This window comes from Taudactylus pleione, unplaced genomic scaffold (genome assembly GCF_031769625.1).
Source record: "Taudactylus pleione unplaced genomic scaffold, aTauple2 ptg000597l, whole genome shotgun sequence".
In the NCBI taxonomy this organism is placed as follows: Eukaryota; Metazoa; Chordata; class Amphibia; order Anura; family Myobatrachidae; genus Taudactylus; species Taudactylus pleione.
In genome coordinates, this window is record NW_028284999.1 from 1,459,731 (window position 1) to 1,472,726 (window position 12,996).

At 52.1% G+C, this 12,996-nt stretch overlaps 1 protein-coding gene across 1 annotated transcript in view; it reads right to left on the bottom strand.

Moving 5' to 3' along the window:
- Nucleotides 1–12,273, bottom strand: part of LOC148480778 (sodium-dependent proline transporter-like) — a 128,539-nt gene extending 116,266 nt beyond the window's left edge. The window contains exon 1 of the mRNA XM_088453874.1: nucleotides 12,050–12,273. Coding sequence (XP_088310000.1) covers nucleotides 12,050–12,172 — 123 coding nt within the window. The 5' untranslated portion in view covers nucleotides 12,173–12,273. The remainder of the gene's footprint in view (nucleotides 1–12,049) is intronic.
- Between the last annotated feature and the right edge of the window lie 723 nt (nucleotides 12,274–12,996).

The window sequence follows — 12,996 nt, forward strand, 5'->3', positions numbered from 1 at the left end:
ATATAGAATGTGGGTGGCCTTGGGGGGGGTTGCGATCAAGTGAAAGGGGGGCTGCGGGGGATTTGGAGGGGGGGTGTGCCGGAGATGGATGGAGGTGCGGGAGACTACTTGCCCACTTTTCCAGGTGGTCGGAGCACCTCCCGATTCTCGGGAGCCTCCCCACCATTCCCGGAGTGTAGGCAAGTGAGGGCCAGGCCCTGGTCACCTACGAGGCCAGGGTTAGCGTCCATGAACACAGACCCTGGCTTCGGCCATCCTGGAAAACTGGCATGCTGCCCAGGATTGCCCCTACTCCATCCCCAAACACCGCGGCGAGCGGCAGGAGGGGGGGGGTGTCTGTGAGTGAGATTGCAGGACCCAGACACTAAACTATCGGAGATGTACGCTGACCATTGTGTAACCATACATGTCTGAATCAGGCCCACAGAGTACAATGACAGGTTACTATACATCAGGGGTCTCCAATGTTAACTGAGCTCTGAGCGACTTTAGAAACATGAAACCTCCTGAAGAGCTACTAAAATTGTAGAAAAATAAAATTGGCTAATAAATAACCGAACAATTGAAGGTAATTTAATAAAAATGAAAAATACATTTAATTATTACCGTGATATTGTTGTAGATTATAAATGAAATGTAAGCACAGGCACATTTCACTGTAATTACCGGCTGCAAGGAGCTATGCGCAGTATAGGAGCAAAAGATACAGGCAGGGCCGCAGTGTGATTCTCCGGCAGGGCTGGGTGGGAGTCACTCGCTCCGCCATAGTGTAGACGCGGTGGGTTGAACCACGGGGAAGCACATAAGGTGATTGCTGTAGAGGCTGTGGAAATCACTTGACGTGCTTCTCTGTGGCTCCACCCATGGCGTCGATGCCACGGGGGAGGACACTTCAGAGGTCACTTCCTCCTAGTTGACTCAGCAGTACTGCAGATAGGTGAGCTACCAAAATTATGACCACGGGCTACCGGTAGCTCATGAGCTACAGGTTGGAGACCCCTGCTATAGATGATGCTCCTTCCTCATTATCTCACCCATCTGTGTCACCTCTCTCTATCTGCACCTCCCCTTTAGAATGTAAGCTCTCACGAGCAGGGCCCTCTACCCTCTTGTGCGTCTCCTTCCCTTACTTATGCTATCATTTACTGCTAACTCCCCACTAGGGCACCAGTGTTATAAATAATCACTAATGCAGCAATGTGTATAAACCATGTCCTTATCCTGTATTGTACTGTACTGTAAGTCACTGGCTTCTTGTCTACATGTACTGTGTGAGGCGCTGCGGAACCCTTGTGGCGCCAAATAAATAAAGTATAATAATGATTACACAGGAGATTAGTCAGCAGGGACGGCATTTATCCACATCTCACAGGGCAGTCGGCGGGGGACCCGGACCACTTTATGGATACTAGTTATTATAATCAGTATTACACACTGTGAGGATGTATTTATCCCTCAGTACGTCACAGCGGTGTCCTGGCCACACCTAGTATTAATTACAAGCCGACCTGGAGATACTTTATCGCTATTAAGAGATCAATACGGTTCTAAAACTGCTCTCCTGCAATGGGATCTAGAGAGCTGACATTAATGGGCTCATTTATCAATAATTGCATAATCCATGCCACCTGGACACGATATTAGCGCCCATGTTCACACTGCAGTATGCAATATTAGCGCCGGAATGCACTTAATTGCACTTGTAGGGACAGGGGCTTTCACACATGTGCGGCAGCCATTGCTGGGGAGGGTTCTCTCTCCTGGTTAGTTTTGCAGCGTGGCGCCCATAGACTACAGTGGCACAATGCCACCTTTAAATGGCATTGGCTGCAGGGGCTTCACATTCCAGAGCTTGGTAAATCCGTCAACTTCGCATCCCCCAACCAATGAGGGCTGGTAGGATCGCAGCAGATATGGAGGGATCGCAGTCGGTATCTCCGATAGTACATTTAGGGAATACTTAATATTTGCGGCTATCCCCCCAAAACGGGTGTTTCCAGGGGATATGCCACAAATATTTAATGATAAATGGGCCCCTAAATGTGTATATAAGATTTCCGCCTTGGAGCATGGAAGACCTTGTTACCTCTGTAAGATGTGTGTAAGCAGCACCCCCCTCTGTGAGACTCTATTCTGGGGCAGATGCCTGGTTTAGGTCCCCTCCAGCTCTGAGCACCATATATAGGACTCAGGGCCTTACAGAACAGACTGTAGGGAGCAGCAATTACAGGAAGAGGGATCAGTAAGAAGAGAGTTTGTTGTAGTGAAATAAGCTCAAATACAGACCCCACCTCACGTCTACAGGTGACAATTCACTGAAACCTCCAGGACCCGAGTCCAAGACCTAACATGAATCAGGTCGTCTCCAGGGCCAATGCTACCATTAGACAACTAAAGGTGATACTTAGGGAACCAGTATTTAGGGGGCACCCAAGACATTGAATGATCAACATAATGCCGCTAGGATCAGGGACTTCCCTGCACTGGGCACTGGGCGCTGATATGGAGGAGCAGCTGGTAACATCTGATGCTCGCTTGTCTGTGATAGACAGCCCTGCACCACACTCCCAGTCTTAGGAGCAGAAGGCAGTGCCGAAGCAGGGCTCCGTTGTGCCGACACTGCCGATGCACGTCATGTGAGAGGTTAGGGTCCCGGGCTAATCTAGATCCAAGCTTAGTATACAGTAACAGCCATCATTGGCCAAGAGTGGCGATATAACCACAGGCCCCTATACTGTACTTACTTATTACCCCTCAATGTATCATCGTAAATAGTCAGCGTCATACTGCGAGCTTGGGGCTTGATTCACTACCGTACGCAACTGCGATTACGCACGCAATCGGGTGATTGTTGCGTTCTGCGCATGCATCGCAGTGCGTAAACCGGCCGTTGAGAACAGGACTGCGATCGCAGTGACTATGCAGATCCATCGCAGAGTGATTGGCAGGAAGTGTCATTTGTGGGAGGTGAAGGGGGGGTGGTCTGAGAAATGAAGACGTGCCAGTGCATTCGCACGCCATTGCAGGGGCGTGCATAAATTAGCCACAGCCTGAGGACACATAGCGTGCATTGATAGTGATTCCTGAGTCAGGTCAGAGCTTTGTACAAGTGTACGTGAGGCCAGAGCAGTAACTAGAATTTATGGGACCCCCCCCACAACCCCATTTTTTAAATAGGGACATGAGATAGTGCACCTGGGGAAGGGCCAGAAAAGAGATAAGAGAGACCAGGAGATGCTGGGGATAAATAGGGACATAATATAGTACACCTGAGAGAGGGCCATGGCCTCATGGGGAAGGGCCAGGGAAGATATAGGGGAGGCCAGGAGATGCTGGGGATAAATAGGGACATAATATAGTGCACCTGAGAGAGGGCCATGGCCTCATGGGGAAGGGCCAGGGAAGAGATAGAGGAGACCAGGAGATGCTGGGGATAAATAGGGACATAATATAGTGCACCTGAGAGAGGGCCATGGCCTCATGGGGAAGGGCCCGGGAAGAGATAGGAGAGGCCAGGAGATGCTGGGGATAAATAGGGACATAATATAGTGCACCTGAGAGAGGGCCATGGCCTCATGGGGAAGGGCCAGGGAAGAGATAGGGGAGGCCAGGAGATGCTGGGGATAAATAGGGCCATAATATAGTGCACCTGAGAGAGGGCCATGGCCTCATGGGGAAGGGCCAGGGAAGAGATAGGGGAGGCCAGGAGGTGCTGGGGATAGGGACATAATATAGTGCACCTGAGAGAGGGCCATGGCCTCATGGGGAAGGGCGATGGAAGAGATAGGAGAGGCTAGGTGATGCTGGGGATATATAGGGACATAATATAGTGCACCTGAGAGAGGACCATGGCTTCACGGGGAAGGGCCAGGGAAGAGATAGGGGAGGCCAGGAGATGCTGGGGATAAATAGGGACATAATATAGTGCACCTGAGAGAGGGCCATGGCCTCCTGGGGAAGGGCCAGGGAAGAGATAGGAGAGGCTAGGAGATGCTGGGGATAAATAGGGACATAATATAGTGCACCTGAGAGAGGGCCATGGCCTCATGGGGAAGGGCCAGGGAAGAGATAGAGGAGGCCAGGAGATGCTGGGGATAAATAGGGACATAATATAGTGCACCTGAGAGAGGGCCATGGCCTCATGGGGAAGGGCCAGGGAAGAGATAGAGGAGACCAGGAGATGCTGGGGATAAATAGGGACATAATATAGTGCACCTGAGAGAGGGCCATGGCCTCATGGGGAAGGGCCCGGGAAGAGATAGGAGAGGCCAGGAGATGCTGGGGATAAATAGGGCCATAATATAGTGCACCTGAGAGAGGGCCATGGCCTCATGGGGAAGGGCCAGGGAAGAGATAGGGGAGGCCAGGAGATGCTGGGGATAAATAGGGCCATAATATAGTGCACCTGAGAGAGGGCCATGGCCTCATGGGGAAGGGCCAGGGAAGAGATAGGGGAGGCCAGGAGGTGCTGGGGATAGGGACATAATATAGTGCACCTGAGAGAGGGCCATGGCCTCATGGGGAAGGGCGACGGAAGAGATAGGAGAGGCTAGGTGATGCTGGGGATAAATAGGGACATAATATAGTGCACCTGAGAGAGGACCATGGCTTCACGGGGAAGGGCCAGGGAAGAGATAGGGGAGGCCAGGAGATGCTGGGGATAAATAGGGACATAATATAGTGCACCTGAGAGAGGGCCATGGCCTCCTGGGGAAGGGCCAGGGAAGAGATAGGAGAGGCTAGGAGATGCTGGGGATAAATAGGGACATAATATAGTGCACCTGAGAGAGGGCCATGGCCTCATGGGGAAGGGCCAGGGAAGAGATAGAGGAGGCCAGGAGATGCTGGGGATAAATAGGGACATAATATAGTGCACCTGAGAGAGGGCCAAGGCCTCATGGGGAAGGGCCAGGGAAGATATAGGGGAGGTCAGGAGATGCTGGGGATAAATAGGGACATAATATAGTGCACCTGAGAGAGGGCCATGGCCTCATGGGGAAGGGCCAGGGAAGATATAGGGGAGGCCAGGAGATGCTGGGGATAAATAGGGACATAATATAGCGCACCTGAGAGAGGGCCATGGCCTCATGGGGAAGGGCCAGGGGAGAGATAGGGGAGGCCAGGAGATGCTGGGGATAAATAGGGACATAATATAGCGCACCTGAGAGAGGGCCATGGCCTCATGGGGAAGGGCCAGGGAAGAGATAGGGGAGGCCAGGAGATGCTGGGGATAAATAGGGACATAATATAGCGCACCTGAGAGAGGGCCATGGCCTCATGGGGAAGGGCCAGGGAAGAGATAGGGGAGGCCAGGAGATGCTGGGGATAAATAGGGACATAATATAGCGCACCTGAGAGAGGGCCATGGCCTCATGGAGAAGGGCCAGGGAAGAGATAGGAGAGGCCAGGAGATGCTGGGGATAAATAGGGACATAATATAGCGCACCTGAGAGAGGGCCATGGCCTCATGGAGACGGGCCAGGGAAGAGATAGGAGAGGCCAGGATATGCTGGGGATAATTAGGGACATAATATAGCGCACCTGAGAGAGGGCCATGGCCTCATGGGGAAGGGCCAGGGAAGAGATAGGAGAGGCCAGGAGATGCTGGGGATAAATAGGGACATAATATAGTGCACCTGAGAGAGGGCCATGGCCTCATGGGGAAGGGCCAGGGAAGAGATAGGGGAGGCCAGGATATGCTGGGGATAATTAGGGACATAATATAGTGCACCTGAGAGAGGGCCATGGCCTCATGGGGAAGGGCCAGGGAAGAGATAGGAGAGGCCAGGAGATGCTGGGGATAAATAGGGACATAATATAGTGCACCTGAGAGAGGGCCATGGCCTCATGGGGAAGGGCCAGGGAAGAGATAGGGGAGGCCAGGAGATGCTGGGGATAAACAGGGACATAATATAGTGCACCTGAGAGAGGGCCATGGCCTCATGGGGAAGGGCCAGGGAAGAGATAGGAGAGGCCAGGAGATGCTGGGGATAAATAGAGACATAATATAGTGCACCTGAGAGAGGGCCATGGCCTCATGGGGAAGGGCCAGGGAAGAGATAGGGGAGGCCAAGAGATGCTGGGGATAAATAGGGACATAATATAGCGCACCTGAGAGAGGGCCATGGCCTCATGGGGAAAGGCCAGGGAAGAGATAGGGGAGGCCAAGAGATGCTGGGGATAAAAGAAGAGGAAGCTACAAGTGAGAATGATAATAAACAGGAAATTGACATGCCCAAACAGCGCCCCCTGCCCTGCGGTGCCCTGTGCCATGGCCCTGGTCACACCACCCTAGTTATGGCCCTGCGTGAGGCTTTGGTGGTACTCCATGTTACCGATGGTTTTGCAGTCTTGATAAAAATTATGTATGTATGCTCAGTACACGGGATAGCGATCACAATGGATTAGCATACTATCGCAGTTGAACTACGTACATAATCGCTATTGCATATGCAGTTGCGATCCATAGGGAATCAGGCCCTTGGTCTTTTATCAGTGGGAAAGGTCTGGGCCAAAGCCAATAAGGCTCCTAATCTAGTCTGTCACTGTCAGGGATGAAGCAGACAATGGCTACATTCTGACAACTCACAAAATATCACCGATGGTAGCAAAGGGGACACATTTTACAGAGGTTGTTTCTGATTTGAGAACAATGCAAAAAAGTAACTGCAAAATCCAGTTGCATTGCAGGGGGGCAGATGTGCTATGTGTCTTAGGTCAAATCTAAATTGCGGGTACACACTAGGTTTCAGGGACAGACTAAGCAGCCCTGGCTTTCCCCCTGTGCGCACACTGAAGGCGCGTGCCTGTAAAAGGGGCGTTGTCTTGTCTCAAGGTGACATGACCTCGCCTCACAGGGATGTGCTGCGAGTCACGGAGGCATGGCCTCGCGGCACGCCCCCGTCTTTCAGTACTTACGGCCAAGCAGAGCGCCGGGAGGCGGAGCTGCTCGATCGCGGTTCCTGCGACCGGCATGTGGGTCGGTCAGTCATCTGTGCACACTGGCAAATGAAAGATATACATCGCATCCACAGTGATGCGCAGCTGACGCCATTACCTGTGAGCGACGTCGTGCACAGATATAACTTGTACACACTGGCCGATGGCTGGGGCGATATATAGATTGTCGGCTGCATGAACGATATATCGGCCAGTGTGGTTCCCAGCATAAGAATAAAGCAGCCAGTATTTACCCGGCATGTAAAAATATAAATCTGTTTGCCCCCCCTTGCATTGCATTATGGGCTGTACAGGTGCAAAATGACTGGGTTTTTTTTTATACTTCGTCCCAGCCCTTATATGTTTATTAATAAATATTGAGGCTTATGGCAATTCATGTCCTAGGAAGGCATGGGAAGCGTATAGGTACGTCTCTGTGAACGGTGTCAGATAGCAGTAATGCCGTCTTGTCACCAGGGTGGAGGCTGCTGTAATTGCTGGTTATTTTTAGACATTAGTGACGTGTGGAAGAATCCAGCCATAAATCATCACATTATGTGTAGAAGGAAATCAGATTAGAAAAAATTACACCATACTACGTAAGAAAATGCTCTATATACAGCTGTCATTACACATACGGGTGCCACTCTCCCATTGATGGTGATCTTGCGTTAGTACATGTGGAGTTATGCGCAAAATGTTGAATGTGCACCTTTAGGTGATTAATGTTTCATATCTTACAGGGATTTTTTCTTAGTGAAGAAAGTTAAAGTTTGTATAAAAAAGTGTAAATGTTCCCTTTGTATAGAGCTTGTCTGACGTATGGAGGCATTGGGACCCCCTGTATTATAGTAAAAGGGATCTGTATACCATGCCCACCCAGGAGACAGCTCAGTGTCCTCGTCTCCTTCACTCGGACAGCTCACTGTCCCCATTGTGTGTGTCTCTCTGCCACTCAGGCAGCTCAGTGTCCCCATTGTGTGTGTCTCTGTCACTCAGGCAGCTCAGTGTCCCATCTCTCTCTCTCAGACAGCTCACTGTCCCCATTGTGTGTGTCTCTGTCACTCAGGCAGCTCAGTGTCCCCATCTCCCTCTCTCAGACAGCTCACTGTCCCCATTGTGTTTGTGTCTCTCTGTCACTCAGGCAGCTCAGTGTCCCCATTGTGTGTGTGTCTCTGTCACTCAGGCAGCTCAGTGTCCCCATCTCTCTCTCTCAGACAGCTCACTGTCCCCATTGTGTGTCTGACTCTCTGTCACTCAGGCAGCTCAGTGTCCCCATCTCCCTCTCTCAGACAGCTCACTGTCCCCATTGTGTGTGTGTCTCTCTGTCACTCAGGCAGCTCAGTGTCCCCGTCTCCCTCTCTCAGACAGCTCAGTGTCCCCGTCTCTCTCTCTCAGACAGCTCAGTGTCCCCATTGTGTCTCTCTCTGTCACTCAGACAGCTCAGTGTCCCCATCTCCCTCTCTCAGACAGCTCACTGTCCCCATTGTGTGTGTCTCTCTCTCTGTCACTCAGACAGCTCAGTGTCCCCATCTCCCTCTCTCAGACAGCTCACTGTCCCCATTGTGTCTCTCTCTCTGTCACTCAGGCAGCTCAGTGTCCCCATCTCCCTCTCTCAGACAGCTCACTGTCCCCATTGTGTGTGTCTCTCTCTCTGTCACTCAGGCAGCTCAGTGTCCCCGTCTCCCTCTCTCAGACAGCTCAGTGTCCCCGTCTCTCTCTCTCAGACAGCTCAGTGTCCCCATTGTGTCTCTCTCTGTCACTCAGGCAGCTCAGTGTCCCCGTCTCCCGCTGTCAGACAGCTCACTGTCCCCATTGTGTCTCTCTCTCTGTCACTCAGGCAGCTCAGTGTCCCCATCTCCCTCTCTCAGACAGCTCACTGTCCCCATTGTGTGTCTCTCTCTCTGTCACTCAGGCAGCTCAGTGTCCCCGTCTCCCGCTGTCAGACAGCTCACTGTCCCCATTGTGTGTCTGTCTCTCTGTCACTCAGGCAGCTCAGTGTCCCCGTCTCCCGCTGTCAGACAGCTCACTGTCCCCATTCTGTGTCTGTCTCTCTGTCACTCAGACAGCTCACTGTCCCCATTGTGTGTGTCTCTCTCTCTGTCACTCAGGCAGCTCAGTGTCCCCATCTCCCTCTCTCAGACAGCTCACTGTCCCCATTGTGTGTCTCTCTCTCTCTGTCACTCAGGCAGCTCAGTGTCCCCGTCTCCCGCTGTCAGACAGCTCACTGTTCCCATTGTGTGTGTGTCTCTCTGTCACTCAGGCAGCTCAGTGTCCCCATTGTGTGTGTCTCTCTCTCTGTCACTCAGGCAGCTCAGTGTCCCCATCTCCCTCTCTCAGACAGCTCAGTGTCCCCATTGTGTGTCTCCCTCTGTCCCTCAGGCAGCTCAGTGTCCCTGCCGTTTCTCTGACTAATCAGTGTCCCCATAGTCTCTCTCTTTCTGAGACAGCACCGTGTTATTGCTGTCTCTCTCTTGGACAGCTCAGTGTCCCCACCATCACTCTCTCTTATGCCGCGCATCCACTTGCCGACTGAGAAACGTTTGAATGATTACGACATCGTCATCATACATTAGTTCCTCATCCTGTAGGTGCCCACACTGTACGATGTCATTCAGTGCCGGCACCCTCCCTCATCCCTGAACATGGCCAATATGTCGTTATCGGCAGACTGACCGCCATGTTCAGGCGATGACTGATGTCGGAAACGACCAGCGGGAGCGCAAATCCGTGGTCATTTCCGACATTAAACTGCCCGATTTATGCACCATTAATGAGCGATTGAATGATTACGGTGTCGTAATCGCTCAATTGCTCTGTTTAATCGGCAATTAATTACGCGGCTTCAGACAGCTCAGTGTCCATAGGGCATACTTGCCAGACTCCCTGAAATAGTAGCAATTTCCCTGACTCCCTGAAGAGTCTGCCAATCCCCCTGATTGCACCTTATCCCTATTATGTACAGTAGCTGTTATACACTTGGAAATATAGAGACAGAATACACATTCATATAGTATAATTCCCTGCATTGGTTAGGCAAAATGATCCCTATGGCTACACGTATTTTCAAATAAGGTTTCTCAAGACCACTTATAGAGAACCACTTACATTTAATACAATTTTTTTTATACGTACACTTTACAGCTGCACACATAGGTGGTGTTTTCACAATCTCTCTGAAATGCTTTTTCAATTGTAGGCAAGTATGCCCTGGTGTCTCTCTGTGTGTCCCTGGTGTCTCTCTGTGTGTGTCCCTGGTCTCTCTCTCTCTGTGTCCCTGGTCTCTCTCTCTCTCTGTGTCCCTGGTGTCTCTCTCTCTGTGTCCCTGGTCTCTCTCTCTCTGTGTCCCTGGTGTCTCTCTTTCTGACAGCTCAGTGTCCCTGGTGTCTCTCTGTGTGTCCCTGGTCTCTCTCTCTCTGTGTGTCCCTGGTCTCTTTCTCTCTGTGTCCCTGGTCCCTCTCTCTCTGTGTCCCTGGTCTCTCTCTCTCTGTGTCCCTGGTCTCTCTCTCTCTCTGTGTCCCTGGTCTCTCTCTCTCTCTGTGTCCCTGGTCTCTCTCTCTGTGTGTGTCCCTGGTCTCTCTCTCTCTCTGTCCCTGGTGTCTCTCTTTCTGACAGCTCAGTGTCCCTGGTGTCTCTCTCTCTGTGTGTCCCTGGTGTCTCTCTCTGTGTGTGTCCCTGGTCTCTCTCTCTCTCTGTCCCTGGTGTCTCTCTTTCTGACAGCTCAGTGTCCCTGGTGTCTCTCTCTCTGTGTCCCTGGTCTCTCTCTCTCAGTGTGTCTCTGGTCTCTCTCTCTGTGTCCCTGGTGTCTCTCTCTCTGTGTCCCTGGTCTCTCTCTCTCTGTGTCCCTGGTCTCTCTCTCTCTGTGTCCCTGGTCTCTCGCTCTCTGTGTCCCTGGTCTCTCGCTCTCTGTGTCCCTGGTCTCTCGCTCTCTGTGTCCCTGGTCTCTCGCTCTCTGTCCCTGGTCTCTCTCTCTCTCTTTCTGACAGCTCAGTGTCCCTGGTGTCTCTTTCTCTCTGTGTCCCTGGTGTCTCTCTCTCTCTGTGTCCCTGGTCTCTCTCTCTCTCTGTGTCCCTGGTCTCTCTCTCTCTGTGTCCCTGGTGTCTCTCTCTCTGTGTCCCTGGTCTCTCTCTCTCTGTGTCCCTGGTGTCTCTCTTTCTGACAGCTCAGTGTCCCTGGTGTCTCTCTCTGTGTGTCCCTGGTCTCTCTCTCTCTCTGTGTCCCTGGTCTCTCTCTCTCTGTGTCCCTGGTCTCTCTCTCTCTGTGTCCCTGGTCTCTCTCTCTCTGTGTCCCTGGTCTCTCTCTCTCTGTGTCCCTGGTCTCTCTCTCTCTGTGTCCCTGGTCTCTCGCTCTCTCTGTCCCTGGTCTCTCTCTCTCTGTGTCCCTGGTCTCTCTCTCTCTGTGTCCCTGGTGTCTCTCTTTCTGACAGCTCAGTGTCCCTGGTGTCTCTCTCTCTGTGTCCCTGGTCTCTCTCTCTCAGTGTGTCTCTGGTCTCTCTCTCTGTGTCCCTGGTCTCTCTCTCTCTGTGTCCCTGGTCTCTCTCTCTCTGTGTCCCTGGTCTCTCTCTCTCTGTGTCCCTGGTCCCTCGCTCTCTCTGTCCCTGGTCTCTCTCTCTCTGTGTCCCTGGTCTCTCTCTCTCTGTCCCTGGTCTCTCTCTCTCTGTCCCTGGTCTCTCTCTCTCTCTCTCTTTCTGACAGCTCAGTGTCCCTGGTGTCTCTTTCTCTCTGTGTCCCTGGTGTCTCTCTCTCTGTGTCCCTGGTCTCTCTCTCTCTGTGTCCCTGGTCTCTCGCTCTCTCTGTCCCTGGTCTCTCTCTCTCTGTGTCCCTGGTCTCTCTCTCTCTCTGTGTCCCTGGTGTCTCTCTTTCTGACAGCTCAGTGTCCCTGCTCAGTCTTACTGACAATCCAGTGTCCCTAGTCTCTCTCCCTCTGTTTCTACTATCCCTAGTATGTCTCTCTGTATCCCCAGTGTCTCACTCTCTGACATCTCAGTGTCTCTGCTGTCTCCCTCTTTGTCCCTGGTGTCTCTCTCTCTCTTGGGCAGTTGTGTCTGAAAAGTCTCTCTCTCACTCCTCTTCCCAGTCAGTTCCTTGTGTCTTCCGCCCACCTACCTTACCTGTACTGTGTTTCCAGCTGTCTCTCCTCCCCCGGCGGTCTCACCTGGTGGCATTTCTGCCCCAGGTGAGTCTCTCTTCTGGTTCTGGAGCCCCTCACTCCATTGCTCAGGGGGCAGCTTCATGTGTGCATGGGATGACTGGGGATCTCAGTCAATATGAGAGCAAGGCATAATCTCACCTGAGGCCAGGTGAGCTCAGCCCCGCCCCTTCCCATGTCATCACTGTGCCTCCATGGTAACAATACCTGACCAAACCTGTAGTGTCATTCACAAAGAGCAGCAATTATACCTGACACATCCCTCCATGGGTTAAAGAGACAGCCCGCCCTTTTCTGTGTCTCCTATAAGGAAGCCCCCACCCGAGTACCCTGGGGTATATCCCTTACATAGGGCATAGGCAGACATAGAAACTGAGATAAAACCACAACAATGGAACAGTATGAAGAATGTGCCTTTAGATTGTCTGCATACAAAATGTTTAGGTGCATAGATGTGTTCTGCAAAGTACAAAGAACTGAATAAGAGGACACATTAAGGGGGTGGAATTAACACCAAATACAGATAAAGGTTCCTCTCAGACCCGGGGACCGCGATATTTAGTGGAGGTGCCGCACTGAGGGACTGAATCAGAGGCGCTCGCAAAAAAATGAAGCGCACGCTCTGAATCAGGGCGGCCGCTTTTTTTTTATTACCCGGCCTCCTGGCCGCTCGCTAAGCTGTGGGTGACCATCGGGCTTGCGACGAGACCCTTGTGGTTCCCGCAAGCCCCAGTGAGCTTCCTGCTCTAAATAGAGCAGGAAGCTCACCACTGACATCACGAGTGATGTCAGTAGGGCCGCCCCAAAAACGGCAGGCGTTCCTTCTGTAATGCCTCCGTTTGCCCAGCCAGCCCCCCTCTCCACCTAAAAAACGGGGCGCAAAAGCGCCCTGTTTGTAGCGAGCCCCGG